The sequence below is a fragment of the Narcine bancroftii genome, chromosome 9 (assembly GCF_036971445.1).
Source record: "Narcine bancroftii isolate sNarBan1 chromosome 9, sNarBan1.hap1, whole genome shotgun sequence".
NCBI lineage: Eukaryota > Metazoa > Chordata > Chondrichthyes > Torpediniformes > Narcinidae > Narcine > Narcine bancroftii.
The window spans coordinates 28743564-28769004 of NC_091477.1; the positions used below are offsets into that span (position 1 = coordinate 28743564).

At 37.2% G+C, this 25441-nt stretch overlaps 2 protein-coding genes across 12 annotated transcripts in view; one reads left to right on the plus strand and one right to left on the minus strand.

Moving 5' to 3' along the window:
- The window catches only part of LOC138743366 (pro-neuregulin-2, membrane-bound isoform-like), a 254101-nt gene that overhangs the window by 226832 nt on the left and 1828 nt on the right, over nucleotides 1-25441 (plus strand). For 2 of the 3 annotated variants that reach the window (XM_069898622.1, XM_069898620.1), the window contains 5 exons: nucleotides 2053-2123; nucleotides 14481-14583; nucleotides 14783-14906; nucleotides 16197-16324; nucleotides 23725-23943. In XM_069898622.1, the coding sequence (XP_069754723.1) occupies nucleotides 2053-2123; nucleotides 14481-14583; nucleotides 14783-14906; nucleotides 16197-16324; nucleotides 23725-23943 (645 nt within the window). Of the gene's footprint in view, nucleotides 1-2052; nucleotides 2124-2380; nucleotides 2440-14480; nucleotides 14584-14782; nucleotides 14907-16196; nucleotides 16325-23724; nucleotides 23944-25441 lie in introns of all 3 variants that reach the window. The other variant, XM_069898621.1, reaches the window with a different exon arrangement.
- LOC138743365 (PH and SEC7 domain-containing protein 2-like) overlaps nucleotides 1-25441 on the minus strand; it is a 274779-nt gene that overhangs the window by 37464 nt on the left and 211874 nt on the right. The window lies entirely within an intron of this gene.

Below are 25441 nucleotides of genomic sequence, written 5' to 3' on the forward strand. Positions count from 1 at the left end.
GATCTGTTCATCTTCTCCAACACTTTGTAACTTTCTTAAAATTGAACATAATTATCAAAATGGTGCTTTCCTGCCAGATTACATAGGCTTAACATCATTCCCCATTTTTGCATTGACTGCTCTGTAACTATGTTTGTACCTTGGAAGATTTGCATCCAGGCATTAAAGTTTTGGTCCTTGTCTAATGTACTCCTTCCTATCAAAATGTATCAACATAGACTTATCTGCATTGAATTTCATCTATCAAATCTATCAGTTTATTTATCTGTTGTTCTGTCAAGACTCTCTGTTCCCGCTTTATGATCCGTTTCCAAGTTCAAAGTCAAATTTTTAATTTGCCCCAACACCATTTATCAAGGACAATGATGGAGGAATAGCTGTATGAACTACTTTCCAATCCAAAGAAAAATCTGGATACCACAATTTTATAAACTTTAAATGATAAATTTAAGCATACAGCATGGCAACAGGCCCTTTTGGACCATGAGCCTGTGCCATCCAATTACGGTACATTTAGAAGGGTGGGAAGAAACTAGAGTGCCAAGAGGAAACCCATGCGACACGGAGAGAACGTACAAACTCTTTACAGACAGCGCCGGATTTGAACCCCATCATTGGTGCTGTAACAGCATTGTGCTAACCTTGCTGCCCCCCATGCTAACTGTGCCATCCCTAGCCAGTGCTGTATCCTTGCTCCCACTGTCCTTCATGCTCCAGGAAATTAAATGTGGTTAGCTATGTTTATATCCTCCTCCACGCAGCTTTGATAAACCTTTTACCAATACGTGACCCCCACCAGCTCTGTTACTTCATCAAAAATTCATTCTCATTGCTATAACAAAGGCATTAACAGATTCATATTTTTGTTGGTCCTTTTGCCTATTAATTTTCTTAAATATTATTGGATCTGAAATGTTAAGCTGTCAGTCTGTAAATTCCCAAGTCTATGCCCTCTTTCTTGGAATAATTGTTAATTAACTAATCCCATGTGCATTTTTAAAATGGTGTAAAAGTAAGTCTAATGTGTAAAAGTTAATTCAGGTTTAGATTTAGTGCTACTTGTGTAACCTTGGAAGAGGAGTGAATATGTCTGTTAGATCACTAGAGACCTTCTGGAGGGATAGACAGCTAAACGCACTTCTCTATATACACCATCATCTCTCAGTTTTAATTATGGTTTCATTGCATCATGGTGCAAAGCTTTGCATTTCTAATATTTCCTTTTCCATCAAGGAATAAATGGATTAAAAAGTGGTGCAAAACTGAATTGCAAACTATATGAAATTATAACACCCTTGTGGATTATTGTCCTGAATACACAGAAAAGCAAAGTATTGCACAGTCCCAGATGCCATATACTAAATTACTTCATTCAAAATATGGTTAAAGATTGTCACTTCTTTTGCAAGGCAACTATGTTTTAAATGGGGAGTGAGTTTCTTTTGAATGTATTGCATTTGGTTGGTTATTATAAAAATGACCATCATTAGAAAAAAAACCTGCAGCCTAATTAGCTTGTAAATTACATTATAAAAAATATTACAATTGTACTTCAAATTTACTTCCACAATGTTATGAGACAAATTTATGTTTTCAGCAATTATTGGCATGACAATCTCATATTAATTTATAATTTTTAATACCAACATTACTTTGATGTAAACTTGCCTTAGGTGTTTAAATTAATTTTAGGTTTTATAATTTTGACTTCTTACCTATGTACTGACTCCTCAGAAGTATATTGTGCAAATTTAAACTGTACTGGATTCACTAACCAAAATGTTTATTTACTCCAAATTACTCATCCACTAACTTTATTTAATTTTAATAAAAAATCTTGTACTTATTATCAGATTTCTAATTTTTCTCAGACTAAATGAAGAGTTCCTGCCTTCAGTGGAACTATCAGACACGGTGATAACATGCTATCTGCAGTTTCTTTGCATTCTCATTATGACATGAATGATTCACGGGGGAATGAAGTTATTTTGTAACTTCAGCCTCACATTTGCCTACATTTGTTTTGTGATTTGTCCCCTTTTCCTCCCCCAGATGCCAACCTGGATTCTTCGGACAAAGATGTTTGGAGACTGAGCCCTTGAGAACATATAAACCTGATCTAAGTATGTTATGTAAGGAAGTATTGTACTACTTCTAGGTACCCTTGGTGACACCACTGGAGTTACGAATTTTTACAGAGGTAACATATGAAGATGATGAGGTTAAATAAGCTAGTTTCTGATGAAAGCTTTACTTCTGCTGTTGATTGATCCAGTGGTCTCACCAATGCTTTTGGGATGTGTGTCCTTGATTGCTCTGTTCTAATGTTAAATCCTTTCTCTCTTGTTTCTTTCTCTATGGTTTTTGTTTTTCTTGTCAGGTGTCCAAATGAATTTACAGGTGATCGCTGCCAACACTACGTAATGGCCAGTTTCTACAGTACGTCCATTTCTTCTCTTCTTTAACTGAAGCATGCTATTGCAAAATCATAGCATGCTTTTCTGCTGTTGCTCTCTGTTGATGATGCTATTACCTGTCCTTCCTGTATCAAAATTCTTAAAAGCCTTTCGAAACGATTGAACCTGTATTTCTTCAGAGTAGATCAATGAAATTGGGAATGTTAGGACTACACAAACTGTCAAAATTTTAATTTCAACATATCAAATGTGATATCAAAGTACTAAAAAAGTCTAAAGTTTTCATTTTAATATGACCCAGTAATGATGAAAGAATAGTATTTTAAAATTCCTACTCTGGGATGTAAACAAATATGATATTCTCAAATTGAAGTCAATCTGGCGAAAGATTACACACATCTTTCTTTGACTGGATTAGGTCAGGTTAACCATAATTGTGTATTATTCATGGAGAACAATCGTTAATTTGCACACTTAACGCCATTAAAGATCAGTACAAGCTATGTTAATTGTCACTGCCAATGTACAAAATAGCTAATTTCACCTATTGTTATGAAAACTCATTAAATTTTAAGAAACAGTAATACCATCGAAGAGGCACAGCTTTACAAATTGGGTACTATATTCATTGAAAATGTTTGGCAAACTTTTAAGTTAGGGTTTGAGTACATTGTGAACCATCATCAGTGATGAAAGAACATGACAACTCTCTGTCATGTATTTTCATCAGTTGCATGATCACAGCAAAGTGTTTGGAACAAAAAGTAAACATTGCTAAATCCTTTACATTTTTTTTCACTTTAGCCAACTTTTCAACCTTGTTGGGGCCAAACATGGTCGCAAAAATAAATAAATAGATAAATAGGCAGGTTGCCATTCTCTCCATGATCAATAAAAACAAAATACTGATAAATTGGTAGTTCAGAATTGGAAATTTTGAGATTTATTTTATGCACATCTGAATTGGTTTGTGAAATGATCTTCCTATTGTCATTCAGTAAATTAAACAAAAGTATTGTCTGTGCCCACTCAATATGACAGAGATTTCATCCAAGGCAAAAAGGAGAGAAAAGCCATAATTGATTATACAACATTTAAAGTTTCATTTTGCTGATGTTAGAATTTCTGGTATAAATAAATCCATGTTTTCTATTACAAAAGAATTTCTTGCAGGAACAGTGCTCTGAATTCTATAAAGCTGAGTAGTGTTAAAATTTAAGATTTAGTTGCTGATAGAATGTTCAGATAAAGTATTTGTAAAAGCAGTTCAGATAAAGTATTTGTAAAAGCAGCTACGTTGAAATAAAGCAGGATTCTTTTAAACAAGATAGGGTGATATGATAAATGATAACATTTATGATAGCTTAGTATTTGTTCATTTATTTTAGTTACTTGAAGTGAGTTCCTATTGCAGTATTACATCTAATTTTATATTCTTGCTATACGAAAACAGGTTTTCAATGTAAGCAAATAATTTTAATTTAAAAAATTGAATTGCTAATTTAATCTAACGATTATTAAAACTGTAAATTCTATGTTTAAAAGAAACCATCATTTAGACATGGGCACACCTTCACCACAGGTTTGGCACACAGTGGCACAGCTAGTACACCTGCAGTGAGTCAAGTTCAATCCTAAACCCCAGTGCTCTCTGTGTAATTTTCCTTGGTGCTGCGTGTTTACCCCCCCCCCCCCCCCCCCCCCCAATTCTCCATACCCCAAAGACATGCAGGTTGGTTTGTTAATTGGCCACTCTAACTTGCCCACCGTGTTGACGTGGCAAGGAAATGATGGAGGTTTGGGGAGAATAAAATGTGATGAGTGTGAATGGTGGCTCGATGGTTGGCTGAGAGGCTTGTTCCAATGCTGCAAGATACTATTGACTCCTAAAAATAACCCAGACGTTATCATTTTTTCCAGTCATAGATGCAAACATCTTACTATTTTCCCCATTGAATCTCTTTACATTTATTTCAGCCACCTTTTGATGCCTAGTCATTTTGAATCATAGGTCACCACCTATTCTAGCTGTCTTTTAACTTCACCCTTCCTTCTTTTAACTCCTTTACTAGTCTTATACCAACATTATTTCTACATCATATTCCCTTGGTTCATTCATCACTGCTGATCTTTCTGTTACCTCAAGTTCCTCTTCACAATGGCTATTACTTTCTCTCACCCCAAATGTTACTCTGGTCAGCCCACAGTCACTTGTTCTCACCTTGTACACCACCATAACTACCTGATCTCTTGTTCATGGAAAACATCTTTTCCAACTCATTTCCCAGATGAATTTCTATAATAACCTCTACCAGGTAGCGTTTCTGCTTCACTTTCTTGTATGAGCACTGCATACAACATCTCAGTGAATTTATTACCATCAATCAAATATTTCCCATCACCAAAGCCATTATTTTACAGCATGCCCATCCATGTTATCCAAAAACATTTTCTTGGACATTTCAGTTCTCTTAATCCACACACATTAGCCTGTTCTGTAACTGTTTAACAAAACAGAAATAAATCAGTTGGTATTACCGAGACCCATCAAGGAACTAAAGAATCAGGCTCAGTCTCGGGCCCACATAGAGATTCCATACATTATCTAAGATTAAGGCAGAAACTGGTTTAGCAATTAAAATTTTGTACATCTACATTATCTTGTTGGCCTGGGATCTCGCACTGCCCATGGACACACTTCTTCAGTCCAGATGGGTAGTGTCGATCTCATATCCTGCCTGAGTTAGCAGCAAGGGCTTCTGGTAGTGCCATTCCCCTCCAGCACATACTGCCAGCTCAAAGCTGGCTATGAACATAAGAAATTATTTTCATAATTTTAACGTTTCAGACAAACAAGGGCATTGTAAAACCATTATCGTGAAATACACCATTCAAAGGAGTCATTTCAGAAAAGTTAATGAAGCAAGACAGTTAAGCAAAATAATTGGGATGAAAATAACTTGCCTTTGTCTCTGAATCCTTTACAATCCAAATTAATAGGGTGTTGGATTATGTGCCAGACTCATCTGGCACAGATCCAAGATATGATGATGCTGGAAAATTCCATCATGACTGAGGCTCCAGCAGCAGAACGAACGGACAGATTCAGACTTCCAAATCCATCATCGTTCCGACTGTTGTATCTCATCGCACGTGCAGTGAAGTTACAACCACTGTAGCCGAAACAAACGTACACTGGAATCTTCACCTGATGCATTTCGCAAGCACTTTATATTAAAGTAAATGAAAATACAAAAAGATATGGGGATATAACCACATACTGCCTGACGTGATTCATTATCCATTGCAAAATGCCATCTTAAAATAGTGATAAAAATAATAATGGCTCAATATGTACATTTGGTTGGGGAGCTTCAATATTCATTACAGACAATAGGTTGATAGCACTGGTGTTGGCTGAGTTGGTCCAAGTGCTGAAAATATTTAGTCAACAAATATTCTTATCATAGGGTTTTAAATATTTTCTGAATACAGATCTGGGATGGCGTGCAAGACACACAAGTAGAATTTTCTTTTGATTTCAGCCACGGTCAATTAACCCCATTTCAAGATGACAATACAATTATTAGGTTAGAGGCCAAATAATCTAATAACTCTTGTTCTGCTCCATCATTGAAGCTTGCATACACAATATGTTCAGAACATGAACAGATGAATTTTGAGAGACAAATTCAGTTGTTTTTTTTTGTTAATTACATTACACAACTCTTGATTTTATATCTCTAAAAACCTTCAACATTTAACATTTGTGTCCTGGTCACAAATTAATTTTCCTTCTCCACAAGTTCCGGAGCAGTCCTGTCAAACTCTTTTTAAGATGATCCATAAAATTGAGTACAGTTTTTGCATTTCCAATAAATGGTAATTCTGCCTCACCCACAGGAAAAAGAATCTCAGGGTTGTATGTGATGTCAGGTATTTAATCTGACAGTAAATCTGAACTTTGAAATTCAAGGTTAAACAACATCAAAAAGGACTTTCAGCTCAACATGCCGACGAAGTTGCCTTTCTGAGTTAGTCCTATCTGGCAGCATTTAGTTCACATCCCTCTCAACCATGGTAGGGAGCCTTATTTCAAAAACTCACATTCTATCTTAAGTATTCCCTAGGCCATAAGTGCTCTGTGATTGGTAAGGAATTGCTTAAGGTGGTATATGAGTGTGAAGGGAAGTTTGAGAACCATGGCTCTACTGAAATATTTTGCTTGAGAAAAATTTGTCATTGGCCCATTTCCTTTGGAGTCATGAAACGGTGCACATAACAAGTCAATTAGGTTGGATTAAAACAGTGGTTTTCAAACTTTTTCTTTCCACCCACATACCACTTTAAGCAATCCTTTACTAATCACAGAGTACCCATGGCCTAGGGATTGCTTAAGGTGGAATGTGAGTTTTTAAAAAAAGGTTGCCCACCCCTGCTCTAAACCTATCCATGTAAATGTCCAAATACATTTTAAATGTCATATTGTACCCACCTCTTCAGCTTCCTCTGGCACTTCTACCATTTTCCCACCACTTTGTCCGGAAAAACCTACCCCTCAGATCTCTTAAATCTTTCCACTCTAATTTTAAACCCTAGTTTTAAACTCCTCTACCCCCGAGGAAAAGACAATAACTTGTGTATGTTATGCATGATTTTATAACCCTCGAGAAAGGTCACCCCTCAGGCTCCTGTGCACACCAGGGAATAAAGTCTTTGCCTCCCCAATCTCTCCTTTCACCTCCAGCCAAAGCAAAATCTTCATGAATATTTTTCTTATCCCTTCCAGCTTAATGACATCATGAACTGCAACCAGAACTGCACCAATATTCCAAATGTGCCGTACCAAAATCTTGTATAGTTATAACATGACTTCCCAACTCCTGACATGATGGCAAGTATGCCAAACACCTTCTTCACCATCTTGTCTACCTGTGTCACCTCTTTCAGGGAACTATGTACCTAGGTCACTCACTTCCATGAAAATATATACCTGTATTCCTAAGTGTGTAATTAAAACTGCGGAATTATCCTGCAATTTAACAAGCTTGGCAATTATTCTATATTTAAAGCATTACATTTTGTATTCCTTTTTCTAATTTATGGCAAAGAATTTACCATCAAATATTTTAAAAACCTGAAATTATTTTGGTCCTTCACTTATTACTCTAATAATCAATTTGCAGCCAAGAACCTCTAGATATTATTTTGCTATATATGACTTAATATTGGCTTGATGAAATTGAACTCTGCATTCAAATACTAAGTTTGCATTCATCATACTTAAAGCCATGTTAATAGATTAATCTGCAACCATTCCTCAAACTCATTAGCTTTCATCATATAGCAATTATTCAACTTTTAAACCAAATAGTAATTTTCAGTTCTGTCACTTGGGCAGTACTTTGGAAGAGCACATTGCCTGTCATTTTGGAATCAGCCAGAATTTCACTTCAAGGAAACATGCAACTCTAAGGTTGTTGTACATAATATCTGGACTCTATAATGGTTAGTAGTTAAACAAGCATCCTTTATCAAACTTGGCTAAAGCTGCTCTCAAAGGGCAGACTCAGCCAAGTAGTTGAAACCTTGCACCGCAAGAGCAAAGTGAATTCTGTTCCTCTGCCTACACAAAATTCCTCTTTCTCTCCATTTGATCAGCTGCCAATCATCCATTAAAATATCTTCCGGCAGAGGACACAGAACACCTGTGCCCCTCAAACAGCAGGCTGTCTATCAGCTGCTGTATAGTACTGACAGCTTGACATTTTTATTCTAATAAAGGTCAGACACAAAAACATTTGGTTTCATCTGGCTGGTAGTAGCCTTGAACTGCCCACCATCTGCTGAGTGAGTGGAGTCATTTCAAAAATGACCTTGATGTTTCCATTCTTTGGGAAGAATAATCAAAGTGAACTTCCCCTGGATGCTGTGTTTTAAATACAAGCCTAGATTTATATTGGAAACTTTTTTTGTTTCTGACAAGGAACATAATTGTGATCCGCAATCAGTTTCAAGTCCTAATCAAAGTAAAACATTAAAGTCCGCAGACACTGTGTTTGAAGTTTAAAAAAAACAATGCTGGAGAAACTCAGCTGGTCAAACAGTATAGCAAAGATAAAGATAAATAACCAATGTTTTGGGCTTGAACCCTTCATCTAGATATACCTTGGAGAAGGGATCAAGCCTGACATTGGTTATGTATCTTTACTATATAAAGTACACTGTTTGACTTGCTAAGTTTATCCAGCATTGTGTTTTTACTTCGTTGTAATCACTTATTTTGCTTTTTTACAACTGCATCACAGATGACAAAACTAATTATCCTAAACAAATAGGTTCAAAGTCACTTTATATGAAATCTATGCATGAAACTTGAGTTCTTTACAGTTAATGTAACTGAGAGAATTCATGAGCAAATTCCTGCTATTGTTTATTGCAGGGACAATAATTACCTGGCACTTATATAGCTCTTTTAGCCCATAGACTAAGGTTCTTAATTTAATTGTTTCTATCAAAGCTAAAGGAGTTGTGGCTTTCAAGTTGTGGATCCAAATTTGCACAGAGAGCTTGCATCATGAATCTAATTATGCTACATTCTCCAGGTGGATGGTATAATTCCACCCCAAGTAGTTGACATCTACGGTTCCCATCGTAAATATATAGATTATAATTTTAAAACTTTAAAAATGTAAAATTTAAATATAACAGAATATTTGGAAGATACAAGTAGGCGAGGCTTCATAAAGATGGCTCATTTACCAGTTTCAAGGTTGTGGTCGGGAAAATAGCTTATGCATGAAAAAAACTGCGGAGCACATTGAGTCTGAGTTATTCTAGGAATCCTAGGCACCAGCTGAAACTACGCTGCACACCTACAACTTGTAAAGAGGGAATGCACACCAAATTCAACCAGTTCCTAAAAGTTGTCATGCATGTTGACAAGTACTGGAGAGAGAGGCACTTCACTGAAGTTGATTGAGTTCCTAGTCAAAGAAAAGTCCTGAATATTCAGAGGGCCCAAAGTGGAAATGAAGCTGCAGAGGAGATAGTGGCCACAGGAATAAATACTTGAAGTGACTTGTTGGTCATTTGCTCACAGAGCCAGAGAAAATGTAATGGCCTAATACATAGTGATTTGCAACAAAGTGAACTACCACACTTTCCACTACTCCTAGTCTACCTATTGTCCCACTTTGAGGAAGTATGAAAAACTGCATAGTTTGTCATGCTTAAACAAAGGGCAATATTAACTAAAATGGTTCAGCCAAAAATTGGTCCAATGCATCAAGCAAACACATCACCTTCTGACAGGGTTATCTCAGTGAAATAAAAATATATCCTTCAATTATTTTGATAGGACTTTCTTTCTATTACTCCATGTTAAGCCCTACTTCTGTTTGGCTACAGTCACCAAGTCTCTGGATTCCCCCTGGCCAGATGACTTCAGTGTTTGAATTCTGACCAGCACAATTAAGTCAGAAAGGGACATCCTCACCTCAGGCCTTTTCTGGGATTTAGCATCAGTTCATTTTGACATAGCAAATATTTAGGACACTAAATTTTCTCGGGACTTTGCTTTTGGACTATTACTGAAGTGTTTTATTTGTAATCAGTAGGACTCTCTCGTCCCTACCTATATGGCTGTAGTAACCTTGCAGGTCAATGCAGGACTGTTATTTACATGTTGCTGCAATAATGATTGTACTTTTAATGCAAGGTTGTCCTTCAGATGATGTATTCAAACTGCCTGCATGGTTGCAACAGCCTGTATTATGGGTCAGATGTCTGAATTTGCCAGATCAGAGCAGACTGACATAGTAATCAATTCATTTGGAATTCCCATCATCCAGTACCATCTGACAGACCTCATTTCTTTCATCTAGTCCTTTTTCATATATCCACCCCAAACACTCACAAAATTGTGATTAATTCCTGGACATTTATGTCCTAGATGTGCAACGTATAGAAATTGGAACATGCAATCATTTAATGGAGCAATCCCATCAGCATATTCAGATATCATAGGTGTAAGGTTTGACCCACCTGGTCTCATCTGGTTTTTTGGTTATGGCCTATGCAGTGTTCATTGCATCAACATGGATCAGTTTCACTGAGCTATCGATCATGTATCTGCACAAGGGTGCGCACATTAATACACACAAACCAAAGCTGTATTATGAAACATGCACTATATGGCCCAGTTAACAATATTTTTTAAAAACACAAAAGGTTCTTAAAACTTCAACAATAGAGTTAAGACTGGAAATTTCTGTCAAGATATACCAAAAACTGTAAATATTAGTCATGCTACTAAGTAATTACTCCCCTATTCATAATACAAGTATTAACATCACTGCATATTGATTGGAGGAAGGAAGATTCTATTATGAATTATGGATATATTGTTCATAACAGAGGCTCTCAATTTACATTTGGGATTTTGCCAGATAAGAATGGGCATCTTTCTCATGTCTATGGAATCTAGTATGATTTTATTATTGGTTTAAATATATATATATATATATATATTTGAGTTCCCCAAAATTATATATATCCATTGAGTTAAGGATGCTTCAGTTGCAAGTATATCAGAATGGAAAAAAATGCTTATTTTTTTCCAAACTATACATTTGGTTATAATTATGCAATTTTCCATTTACTTTCATTTTGCAACCCTTTTTCTCCCAATGTGATCAACTTTTACTTTGCAAGGCATTCTTTTGCCTGTGAACACTAATGCTCATGTAGAACAGACCACACTAACAAGCCTATCCCCACACCAGATCTCTCTTCTTACTCACGTAGTATCTCACCCATTTCTAGTTTCAGACATAAATTCTCTCCTTTATTCTTGAGATCCTATCTTCTCTCCAGCTACCCTCATGTTTTTAAACACATGTACAAAAGACATCCCCTAATCCTTCTCAGTCAGGACATTTCATGGCCCTTTGTACCCCCCCCCCCCCCCCCAATTCTCTGTTTAATTTATTTAGTGCCTCAGCTATCATTATTTTGAGAATGCATTTGAGGGCATGGAATATTCTAGGCATTCAACATTGACTTGACATTTAAAAAATATTTACATGGGAATAAAGCCCCAAATATTGAGCATTAAATTAGCTCTCCTTTGTTAATTTATTTGTGGAATGATTATATAATTAAGAATTGGAAACTCCAGAGATTTCACAACTCTTCTATTGAGTTAACAGCAGATAAACATGATTAAAGGAAATTCTCACACAAACTTGTACATAAACCCACAATGTTCTTAAACCACTTTGGTGGCTTGCATATCATAACTTACCATCTTATGATTTCAGAAAAAATCTTTTTAAAAATGCATCTTTAAACAATCAAATTGATTCTCCAACAGGAGACTTGAGATGCAGAAAAACTGCAAGTGCTAGGATCGTGAGTGAACAAATAAACTATCTCAGTAAGGGGACTGACACAAAATGTTGACTCACCTATTCTATCCATGGGTGCTCCCTGACCCAATGATACCTTCAGCTTCTTTTTATTCACCTCCAAAGGTTTTACCATCAAAAAGCTTAATCATAAAGATCAGGCAGCTCCATTGATCAGCCTCCAGTCTCAACTGAAATATTGGTGTCAGGCACGCAGGACAAGCAAGTTCAATATCATTAGCCTAACAATTTCAAATTTGAAGAGAATTTACTTTCTTTGTTGGCAGCCAGTAAAGTGAATATTCATGCTTAGCAATGAAAATATTAGCAGTGATACTTTCAAAGTAACCTGACCACAATCAATTTTAAAGTTCAATAATTCGGATGTAGTTTCAGACCATTGGGATTTAACACAATACCATAATAACCAGGCAATGGTCCGTTCTGAAAGGGAGGCAAGAGAAGCCAATAAAAATACAAGCGATCAATTCTTATATAAAAAAAAACACATCAATGCCGCCAAGAATAATAATCACTTTTTAACTCATGATTAATTTGCACAAAACTAAATGGACTTGAAAGCAATACTCTTCAATCCCTTTTTAATGTATATTAGTTCATTTGAAAATGGTATTTTCATAGCTTTGATAAATTTATCTTTACATTAAGTCTTCTGTAAATTCTAAAGTGATAAATACATTTTAAAGAATTAATGGAGATCTTTCACAATAGGTTCCTTAAAATTATAAAGAGTAATTACTTGTAATTAAATGCATTCCACCCATTCCTGTCTTGTTTTGCATGTGTCACCCTTTGCCTGTGATAGTGCCCTGTGTCCGAGATAAACGCTTCCCGAGCACCATTTAAATGTTCCACCTGCCATGTTTCTGTACCAAAGCTCAAGCTAACCACATGTATACTTTTTAGTATGTTTTTAATATTCTTCTCTGAAACTGTTCTCCTTTTTTCTTTCTTTTTTGTCAACTTTCTGCATTGGCAGAGCATCTTGGATTTGAATTTATGGGTATGGAAAACCATTCATTTTAAACTGCAAATTTAAAAAGCTGCCTTGGATTTCTAGCAACTTCTTTTGCTTTGAAGGGATGATCTGACTGCAGCTGGCTAGTGGTATTAATCTGTCCATTATCAAAATAAAGGAATCCAGTATCTAACAAGGACTTTGAGCTACAGATAAGCTAAGCTTTTCTATAGCAGCACTCTTTTTGACTCAAGATGAGCTGCAGCTGGGCCTGGCAGAACTCTTGCTAGATTTATAACTGCTGTAAATAGACAGCATAAAACTGCTGCTTAATTGTTTGACCTATAAATTTCATGTTAGCTCCAGATGTGTGTAAACTTGTGTCATCTGTTAGCTTCTCAACAAGTGAAGCTAGTATTTAGATTGGAAGATCTATTCTTTGAACTCTAAACTTGGTTCATAACAAAGCTGATTTCACAGTAAATCAAACAAGGCTGCAGATCATCGTGTTTTTGCTGAGATTTGCAGCTAATATAAACAACTTTAATGGCACACAGTTTAAAACTTAGAAATGGGCCCAGCTAAGGACAAAAAAAAATCAAATAAATCAAGCTTACTTATTGAGAGAAAAATTAAACAGTTTCTTAAACTTGTTTCAAATGTCATCTTGTTAACATTTATTTCTATCCCAGGTAAAATTGCATAATTATTTTCAGATTTTGAGAGAGACTTGTACTTTGCTTAGACCTTAATCCTGAATGTGGAAAAAAAAAATCTCAAAACTGTCATTTCATGTGTGCTAATATATTAGGTGCAAAAGGGTAATAGCAAAACATCACACAAGAGCCTGTTCATTTCTCTCACCTTCAGCAAAACGAGTGCTGCTGACATTCTAATTACTAATCAGAAGAACTCCAATTCCCGCGCCTTGACCAGACACCATTTACTTTTAGTCTGAAGCATCCCTTCACAGTCTGCTTAAATCTTTCTTCCCTCCATGTCCCCATTCTCTTCTTCAGTGATTAGCATGCTTATGACCGCCTGTTGACTTCTTCATTTCTTCATCTCCTCTGTCTGCCCCACCCTGTTGACTAGATATCTATTAAGATGCTCTTTTGTCTCCTTTTTTTTTCTTCGGTTGCCTTTTTACTTCTTTTATATCTTCATTGCTGAAATTGCCACACGTATTAACTAGTCAACTTGATGTTAATTTTCAGCTTCTACAATTGTCAGGCCACCAAAAACATGTTTCAATTGACAACTGAGTGCAATCTTGAAAATTAGAAAGTTTAAACAAAATGTAAATACGATTCTGAATAACATTTTCTCCTTTGAAAGTTCAAGAGTGATACTTGTATACGGTGTCATTTTAAGTTTACTGCATATCTTAAACATTCTTGCTTTAATATGATAACATGCAGTCTGTCCTTAGTGTGTTCAGGAGCCATTCATTGCAATTCTGCTGGCAATTTACTTCAGCTTATTGCTAGCTATTTTGTACACGACACCTTATTTTATTTGCAAATATAATTCTGCATTTGTAATTAAGATGAGAATTGCTCCAGAGAAGCAATTTTCAGATGCATCTGGTATCAGAAATAAAATTGGGTGATGACTGTGGTTCATTTTGAATAAGATGTTTAACCCCTTTGTATGCTATGTTTCTGTCAACAGAAGCTGAGGAATTGTATCAAAAGAGAGTCTTGACCATTACTGGCATTTGTGTTGCACTTCTTATAGTTGGAATTGTGTGTGTTGTGGCATATTGCAAAACAAAGTAAGTCCTTAAACTACGCGTTAACTGCATTTTGCAGTTGTCAATCAACATTTGTTTCTGCATTATTGCAAAATACAATCATTTTCAAATATCCAAAGTCAGAATTTTATTCTGATGTTGAATTTAGTGCAACTTGAAGTTATATCACTCTCTTGTCGATCATGCCGTATAACTTATTCCATTTATTGTTCTTCCATAGAAAACAAAGAAAAAAAATGCACAGCCATTTAAGGCAAAATCTATGTGTAGATCATCAAAATCGAAACCTTGCTAATGGGCCAAACCATCCTGGCCCTCTCCCAGAGGACATTCAAATGGTCGATGTATGTTCTTCTGCTTATGAACTGATTTAAGAAAATTAAATGTGTTTGTAAGAAACTATTTAGTGTTTATCTGATTTAGCATTCAGTTTCAGTGTGCGCATGTAAAAAGCTTTTAATGATATTGGTGCAAAATGGCACAGATCCCCTGGTGTTGCCTGGTCCTTCAGAGGATAATTCACACCACCGGGTATAGTGCCACATCAGGAGAGGTGAGAGGGAGGAAGTCGGAGCTGTAAATGGAAAGTTTGAATTAAATTCAATGTTTAACTTCTGTAGAATCCAAAGATTTAATTATTTATATACCTTAGTTGATTAATGCATTGGAGATATAATCATTAAAAAAACTTAGGAAAAGTATTGTAGCTTACCTGTGATTGATGCCAAAATTTAACATCAGAAGAAGCGTTGGAAGTATTAACTGAAACAGTAATTGTTTCAAGGGTTACCCATTTTTCATGTGATTTTTTTTTAAACATTTCTAAATATACTTTCATGAATGAGGCCTACTTGGATCCATCTGATTGCTAAAATTTAGCATTCAGATGACAATGTTAGAATAGCCAGATTAATATTGGTTCAAATAACTTCCTATTTTGATTGCTGCCCATTCACCACAATATTGGCTCTCCAGCAATTCAAGTGTCACCAGTGCTTTCAAGGTCTTTGATTCAACACTCAATCTTACCCTAGAATGTATTGGGAAGAGGGCCAAGCTGTTCAATAAAAAAGAGGGAAGAGGAAGGGATGGAACACAGGCTAACAAGTATGAGACAGATGAATACAGGTGAGAGGATAGAAGAGAAAGCAGAGAAGTAATAAGAAGAAGTGGGCAAAGGGGCAAGAAGAGAATAGATAGAGTAGGCTCTTTCTCCTGAGGGTAGGAGAGATTGGAACAAGGGGTCATAAGTTAAGGTTTAGGGGGCAAAACTTTAGGAGTAATATAAGAGGATGCTTCTTCACTCAAAGAGTGGTGGCTGAGTGGAATGATCTTCTGGAAGAGGTAGTTGCAGCAGGGTCAATTCTGTCATTTAAGAGGAGATTGGATATGAGAACATGGATGTGAGGGGGTTGGAGGGTTATGGGCAGGGAGTGGGTAGGTGGAACTAGTGGAGTTTCACGTAAATCAGTGCAGACTAGAAGGGCCGATATGACCGGTTTTCATACTGTAAATTATTACATGGTTATATGGTTTTGTTAAGTAACTCGGTGTAAAAATTTGGAAATGTAAATCTTGATATCTGTGAGCCCTACAGATAGACTCTGAGATGTTTATTTCCTTTCTCCTCAAAGTACATTTCAAAGAATGTTCCAGTCTCCGACAACGCGAGGCGACGTGAAACCGAAACCTCGTTTTCTGCAAGCCAGCGATCGTCCACCTCTCATCACTCTTCAACAGCAACCCACACGTCCAGTCAGAGGTAATGAACTAACTACTTGTGGAAAGAACTAGTCTTTGCATGTCTCTCTGTGGTGTGACCACAACCCTTTTAACCAAGATTTCAGATCAGCCAGCATTAACAGTGCTACTATTGTCCTCGCACATTTCCACAGGGTTCAGTTATGTGAATTACTGTTAATCACTATTTAAAACAGCCAGTAACTTTTGGGTACTTTGTGGCTAGAAATTGAGTTGCAAGTCATTCTCCCTTCAGCTGGCTAGTCTCATTTGGCCAGAAAGCAGCTCTGAGCACCAGCTATCTGGCTGCCTTTCATTTCCACTCAGCTTCGTCATTGTAATTCCTTCCTCAGATACTGACACCCTATTTTGTGGAGAAGATTAATAGTAGGACCAGCATGTATTGAGTCACCAGATATAAGTGATTTAGAACCAGAGGGACAAGGCAAGCCCTGATGCCTGGTCCAAACTGAGCAAGATCCTTGCCAGGGGACTTTGAGACATTGCCAGAGTAGACAAATGGTAGCATCTGCAATTGCATTACTTGGTGAATTAGATGGCTTGCCATCTGCTCTACTGCCTGTCAACCAGCCAGGCCTGGCCGCTGCAGCTGACAGAATCAGAATTTATCGTCATGAATAAGTCATGAAATTCGATGTTTTGCGGCAGAATCATAGAGCAAACATTCATATTGTAACCATTTTACAGCATTACTATAAATTTTTAAAAAAAATTAAAATAAGAGTGCACAAAAATTAAGGCAGTGTCTTTGGTTCATTGATCATTCAGGAATCTGATGGCAGTGAGGAAGAAACTGTCCTTGTGCCGTTGAGTGCTCATCTTTAGCTCCTGTACCTTTTCCCCCCATTGGTAGCAGAGTGAAGAGGGCATGGCCTGGGTGGTGGGGTCTTTGAGGATAAAGGTAGCTTTTTTAAGACACACCCTCATGTAGATGTCCTTGATGGAGTGAAGTCTGATGCCTGTGATGCTGAGTTAACGAGCCTCTGGAGTCTATTTCTTGTCCTGAGAGTTGGCGTCTCCATACCAGGCAGTGATGCAACCAGCCAGAATGCTCTCCAAGGTACACCAGTAGAAGTTGGAAAGTTTTTGGTTACATACCTAATCTCCTCAGACACCTCACCAAGTGTAGCCGCCTTTGTGATTGAATCAACTTGGAGGCTCCAGGACAGCTCTTCAAAGATGTTGGCACCCAGAAATTTGAAATTTTTGACCCTCTCCACTACTGAGCCCTCGATGAGGACTGAGTCATGTTCCCCAACTTCCTTCTGAAGTCTACAATCATCTCCTTGATTTTTCTGATGTCGAGAACAAGGTTGCTGTCATTACACCAATCAATGAGCAGATCTAGGTCCCTCCTGAACACTTCCTCATTGCTGTTTGTGGTCTGCCAACAATTGTGGTGTCATCGGCAAACTTGTGGGTAGCATTTGAATTGTGCCTGACCACACAGCCATGAGTGTATAATGAGTAGAGCAGTGGGCTAAGCACACATCCTTGGCGTGTGCCTGTGTTGATAATCAGTGAGGAGAAGTTGTTTACAATTCATATTGACTGTGGTCTTCTGATGAGAAAGTCAAGGATCCAGGTTTGGGGGGGGAGGGAGGGTGGGGGGGGGATGAAGGGTATAGAGGCCTAGAGGTTGTAGCTTCTTGTAGCAGTGAGGGAATAATGGTATTGAAAGCCCAGCTTCTGGCCCTGGAACTTCTCAAGGTGACCCACAAGCTATCTATACATTGCCAATAATGTATAATAGAGTGAAATGCACACAGATGACAGACATCCTCTGGTCAAGGATGGTGGCTTAGAAATAAAGGACAAGGTGGACTGCTGCAGGTCTGCATCTATCTTCTCCATCAATCACCCTTCCTGCTATTCCTGGAGTCCCACAAATATCTCAAATTTGCCCATTGTCCCTTTGAAAGCAGATTCACTGACATCTTTCCACCTCCTTTATGACGATGCATCCCAGATCACGGTAGAGCTTCAAAATAAAATTAATCGTGTTATCTGTGGTTTAAATCTATCCTCTGGATACTAACTTGTCTGTCACTAGAATTGTTTCTCTCTACTTAATCCATAAAATCCCCTCATACACTTGAAAACCACAATTGAATCTCCAGATAACTTTCTTTCTAATCTGAAGGAGAATAACCATTCTCTAAATTTTCCATATAAACCAAGTCCCTCATCCTGGATAGCATTCATCTGCATCTTCTCCAAGGATTTGATGTTCCCTCCGGTATCTGAATCAGACACAATGCTGCAGCTGAGATCCAACAGTATTTACAGAAATGTTTCAGAAATTCCTTTTGATTGTACTGTATTCCTTCTAACAGGATAATCCACTTAAAACTGCCCCAGTTATCTGTGCCAGAACTCCCTGGAAAATTTAGTTTATGTTGCCTTGCTTACTTTTTAATCTGAAAAAAACCTTAACTTTTTAAAAACTGTATGGCTGGTTTATCCGTTTGAGGTATTGACCATTACAATCTTTTGTGGTTTGTCACAAACCAGATGGAAATTAGTGAAGGAAACACTTTGTACTCCCTGGCATCAAGAATCTTGACAGGTTCCCCCATCAAAGCAATTCAGGGGCATCTGAAGTCTCCCTAAACCAACAGCAAGATGGCAGTCCTCAAGGATCCACACTCAATGTGCTTCCTGCTGCTCTTGTACAAGGGAGAATGAGATGAATTGCCTCCTCTGGAGACAACTAAAAATACAAAAATGCTGGAGGAACTCAGCAGGTCTAGCAGGGTCCATAGGAGGTAAAAATATATAACCAGTGTTTCGGGGCTGAGCTCTTCTTCAAGGGGTTGAGTCCCACCAGCATTTTTGTGTTTTTTTAATTACAATCATAGTGTTTGCAGACTTTTGTGTTTCACTCTTCTTATTGCAAACTTAATAGAGCAATGTGCTGCAATATTTTAATGATGCACTTGCTCGAGACTGAAAAACAGAAATTCATGGCCACAATTGCCGTCATAGTTATTGGAAACACAGGTCTGGCCCTGCATTGTGGCAGCAGTTTAGCTGCAGCAAAGTGCACCTTAATGGGCAACTCCTTAGAGGAGTGGAGTTTTCTGAAATTTTATCAGTCATGAAAGAGAACATGCCGAGGTTCTCTTTGTGGATAGGGTCTTCAGCTGAGAGGTTTCCTCCTACTTCAACAGGTAGTCCTGCACTGCAGGCCCTTTTCTCCTCCTCCTCCTCCCCATTTAAGTGCTGACCAAGAGGAACATCTGCCACAGCCCCCCTCCCCCCCCACACAAGTAGTAATAGACCAAAGTTTAACTTTAACTTCACACCTGGCTCATGAAAGTCCAACATGCTAGGAGTCTTTGATCTCTGCAGAAAAGTGGGTGCAAAGACTGGAAGTTCTTCTTGATGCTTAACACGAGGCTCTCTAAACAAGTTGACTTAATTGTGAAAATGGATTGTCTTCAAGTCAGCATCAAACAATTATTTACTTCCAAGATTTGGCTGCTTTTTGCAATTCCTTATGCATACAAATGTCACTGGTGCTTGTGCCTTCCTAAATATGATGAAGGATCAGCATTGCGCTGAAACTTCCAGCTGAATTGGCATCAACAGACCCCAAAGCTCATTGCAAGAGCTATGACTGAGATAAAGAATTGCCCACTTAGGACTGAGATGAGGAAATTCTGTGCTGTAGATGACTATTGTTCTGCAGGTATTGAAAATACTCCAGGAAATCAAAAGATCTGTGCACAGGAGAGGAATCAAGGGATGTTCAGGCATCATCTTACTGAATGGCAAAACAGGCTCTAAAACATGAGGGAACATTTTTAAAAAATGTTCTTCTCATTATGTCATAACTTTCTTAATATTCACTGTGCCAGGAAGATTTGTTTTTGTAAGTACAAACACTGTGCCATTTATTTATGATAATCTTTTATTGGCTTCATTACTTTCTTTAAATCATTGAAGATCTTTTGAACCTTAAAACAATTTGCTACATCAGTTGTGTAATTCACCACTGACTTGAATATTGAAGAACAGTTTACATTACTGAAAACCTTGGATTTTTCCCATTACTAGCACTTACAAAACATAATTGGTACATTTTCTACTTGTACAGCAATTGTCATCAGAAAATTGTAGCTGAATTCAACATTTATTCCAACCAAGTGGATTATTAGTTGTTTATGAGGGTTAAATGCAAGTACAGTATATTTGTGATTAATACTGATTTTCTAATGTCACTTCAAAATTGTAAATTTTAAAGGAATGCATTTCAGTGATGTTTAGACATGCATTAATAATGCTGAAAAAATTGGAATGCTTTTCTTAATTAAAATAAATTGTCCAATCTGTGGTTGTAAAGCAATTCAGATAATCAAAATTACAAATGGCTTACAACAACTATGCAGCAAATCATAATTAATGCTGATTATTCTTTGCAGTTTAGAGATATGACAGTAGATAGGCACTAACGGGGTTTGGTGTGTTGTTCTAGTTGGCTGTAATTAGAATTATTAATACCTGCACTGTATTAAACCCTTTCCTGAGTAACTCTGCTAATATCCCGGGTAACTTTCCATATGCAAGATAAAATATTGCATCTCATCCAACATAACAAGATTAAGTTATTAGGACATTTTAATTCACGAGGTATAGACTGAGAAACTTAATGTATTCACATATTTTGACATCAAGGCCAAAAGTTAAATGTTTTTTTTTAAAAAGCAAACCATTTGTAAATATTCCAATTAAAATGTAATTTGAATTTATTCAAGTCAATAGATCCAAATTTTGGAAGTGGAGTTCAACTGTCGCAGCATACGCTGTAACATCAGTTACCTGGTGCGTGTGATTAAAAGGTGAATTTTAACCCTCCCACAATTAGATAAGACCCAGGAACATTCCAACCAATTTCATGGCCAAGTTTTGAGTTGTGACAATGCAGAGGACAATTTGCCTACAGTAATGTTCCTGAAAGAGCCATCAAATCAATGACTAGAAAATTTAGCTTTTTTTAGTGATTGGTGCCTCGACTACTCTTGTATAATTACACTTTCCCACCATCATCACCCCCTCCCAACCAAGGAGGGTTTGAACAATCAAAAATTCACCACATCTAAATGTTCAACACTCCCTCCTTATTGCATCAAGCTCTGAAAAATTAAAAATTTCCTATATCATTGTGTAAATGATCTTACAAATTTTTAATGACATTCTGTATTTGTAGAGACAGATAGTTTACCATCTTTGGCTACATTGAAATCCATTTATTGATGATTATTCTGCATGTGAAATAGGAACAGGAGTAGCCCATTCCATCCCTTGAGCCTGCTTTGCCATTCAGTAAGTTCATTTCCATTTGCTTGCTTGTTTCCCACAACACTCAACTTCCCAAAGGACCAAATATCTTGTCCATCTATCCTTTAACATCTACAATCATCAGGGACAGAACATTTCAAAGATTCAAAACTCTCAGTGAAGAAAATCCTGCTCATTTTCTTCTAATATGGGTGATCCTTTTTCTGAAAATTTGAAACTAAGATGAAACATAGTCTTAGCATCCTCCTTGTCAAATCCCCTCAGAATCTTTCCTTCCACCACTCATTTGTCCAACCATCATTGAACATAGGCCCCACATGCACAGCCTTTCACTGACGTTAACCCCTGCTTCATCCCAGCAAGCAATGTAGTCCATTTTCTCTGAATTACTTCCATTGGGAGTAAACATGTAGCAGTGATTCAGGTTCCATCTCTACAGCTGCACATCGAGTTGGAGCAAGACTGCTTTACTTTTATATTCCACCTTCCTGGTCATAAATGGACAGCATAACACTATCACCACACCATCAACTCGGGTACAAATCCAGCACAGTCTGTAAGGAGTTTGTACATTCTCCCCATGTGGTTTCCGCCCACATTTAAAACATATGGGGGTTGTAGGTTAATTTGGGTGTAATTGGGCAGCATGTGCTTACATGGCTTGAATTGGCTTCTACCGTGTTGTGAATAAAATTTAAAAACCAAACCCTTAATGATGATGTCCATCCTATTCACTCACTGCACAGCAACTTTTTTAAAAAATACTTAATTTTTGTTGTACTGCATTCCATAAACTTGGTTCTTTCAAATGCTAAGGTTTCTGGAACACCCCGCAAGTTACAGCATGTCCCAATGACCAATTTATTCAATCTTGTCTTTTAATTAAGCATTTTTTTTTAAAATCCGGGCAAATGTGTTAACCCAATTCCTTGAGCAGTAGTATTTAAAGTGACACCACATCCAAATATACTGCTTCTACTGGTTGTTACATCCTCAAACAATGAGAAGCATTTGTTGACCATTATTACTCTTTAATAAAATAATGCTTATTATGATTAACTGCATTATGATTTTGTAAAATTACCTGCTACTACTGTTAACAATGGATTCCAGCATTTGCCCTGCAGTCAAGATAACAGGTGTAGAGTTTCCTGGTTTCTATTTCCCTCCTTCCTGCATTGGTGCTTTTCCCAGAATTTAATGAATTTCATAAGATTTTAATGATTGAATCCACTTTTAAAAAATAAATTCTAGGTTTTGGGCAATCAGGTCCAATTTTACCAACATTTAGTCTTTTTTTGGCTGATTGATAATTTCATTCTTTCTTTCCATTTGGTTCCAAGGTTAGACTATTATTGGGATGGTTTCAAAATCTTGAAGACCGATGCAAAATATTTAATCATCATCCCTCCAATTTCATTGTTCCCCACTATCATTTCCCCATTGTCACCATAGCTTTTCTCTTCCTTGTAGAAGCTCATCTATTAATATTTCTTGCTAACTTACTTTATTTTCCCTTATTTGTCATCTTTCTAGCCATTCTTTGAAAATAGGCCTTCTTTACAAGATTGCATGATCTCTAATCTAACCAGGATGAATGCCCTTTTAGAACAGAGAACAATACAGCCCTTCAGCCCTCAATGTTGTGTGGACCCATAGACCCCTTCCTAAAAGGACACTAAACCCTCCCTACCTCATAACCCTCTTTTGTTTTCATCCATATATCTGTCTAAGAGTCTCTTAAATGCCCCCAATATTTCAGCTTCCTCCACCATTACCAGCACCTCTGTGTGGGGAAACAAAAACATCCCGGATGCCTCCCCTAAACGTCCCTCTCTTAACTTGGTTCATATGTCCTATGGTGTTTGCTGATCCTGCCCTAGAAAACAGGTGCTGGCTATTCACCCTATCTATGCCTCTCAATCTTGTAGACCACTATCAAGTCTCCTCTCATCCTTCTTCACTCCAAAGTGAAAAGTCAAGGAGTCTGTATTTCTCAGTGAATTATTGCTTTCTTGAAAGTGTTATGAAATATTTTCTGTCATGTCTACCTATACTTATCAATGGTCTTACCCTTAATATTGCTGTTTCCTATAGAAATGGGAACAATACATGGAGCATAGAACAATCTGACAGTGTTACATCAGAAATGCATTCTGGTATGATGAACTCATCTTTGGAAACTAGCAAATGCAACAGTCCGATGGAACCACGAGACAGATTAAGAGCAGCTTGTGGTTATCAGGACACAAGACATCCAATCTTCCACTGCAGAGATTCTGTGGATTCTCTCAGAGACTCTCCTCACAGTGACAGGTACCAAAACTATTTTGAAAATGGTGTTCTATGTATATATTTATTTGTGGAAAGATCCACAATTTAATTGTCCTTTACACGACATATTTCTGCTCAGTACTATTGGAAACTTACTGGAATAGCCATAACTTTAGTGGGGCCAAGCTAGGAAAAAAACAGAATAACTTTCCTGGAGAAGCAGTTCTACATAGCCCTGCTCATCAACCATAGAAGGGCAAAGCAGAATATCTTTGGATGGCTGCAGAGCACCAGCAAATTAAACCTGGCTCCCAAGTACATATCAACTGTAGCACAAGTCACTCTTGCAATTATTCAAATAGGGTCTGTCATTGTCCCTGACATACCAGTCAGTGGTTATAGTTGCAAACAACCTCCTAACATAGAGTCTGAGCACCAGGCAAACATTTCTGTTCAATGTAGATTGAGGATTGCAGATTCCCCCACCCCCAACCTCCCTGCCCCCCACCCCCAAAAAAAACTTCCAAAGCCTATTTATTGTAGACCTCACTCCACCAGATTGCTATTGGGTTAGACGCAATGTTTTGTCACTAAGGTCCTAACTCAACTGCTGCAATCACATTTTTGCATATTTATTCCATCTCAGTGTTCCTTTAAAGCTTTTTATATGTTTGACACCAAATTAAAGTTGTCCAGTATACCACAATGTTCCACTTGGTTTTTAATCTTTGGAACATGTAAATTTTAATTTGGAAACTAATCTGATTTTATGCAACATTTTTCTGAAAAAATTGCAAGTGTTATCATTTGAGAAAACTGGAAGATAAATAAATGTATCGTTAAGTGAATCAACAGCTTCCAGTTTCACTGACTAAATAAGAATATTTTCTTTGCACTCTTTGTTATCACTTACAAGTTTTCTTACTTTGGTTCCTCAACCAATACCCAAACACCATCAGCACACAGAGGCTGGAGTGTGCACAGTCAACTAAACAGCACCATCCAAACCACTGCATTTGCCACCTCAGCAGGTTTAAGGGCAGATGACAGATTCTGCTGGATGTAATTTTTTAAATGAAAATATTCAGAGCTCTATTTATCAAGTTTATGCTTTGTAAGGACATATCATTCATAAACCTGATTTCTAAGCACAATTGCAGATATCAACCCAGTTTCATAGTTTGGTTTGAGATGAACTGCATGTTCAATGAATAATCACTTGCCAAGACTCTAAATAGGGTTTCATCTAGTGATACAATGACAGAAATATGTAATAATGATGTTCTAAAGCAAAAGACCTTGAAATACAATTTCCTATTTCAAATTATAGTGGAACAATGATGTAGACACAAGAAACTACAGATGCTAGAATTTTGAGCAAAGAAAAAGACAAAAAACTCAGTAGGATAGACAACATCCTTGGAGAGAAATGGATGGAAAACATTGAAGGTCAGGACCCTTTTCCATCTTGAGAAAGGGTGCCAAACGTGTAATGTTGACAGTCCATTTCTACCCAAGGACACTGCCTGACCCAGAGTCT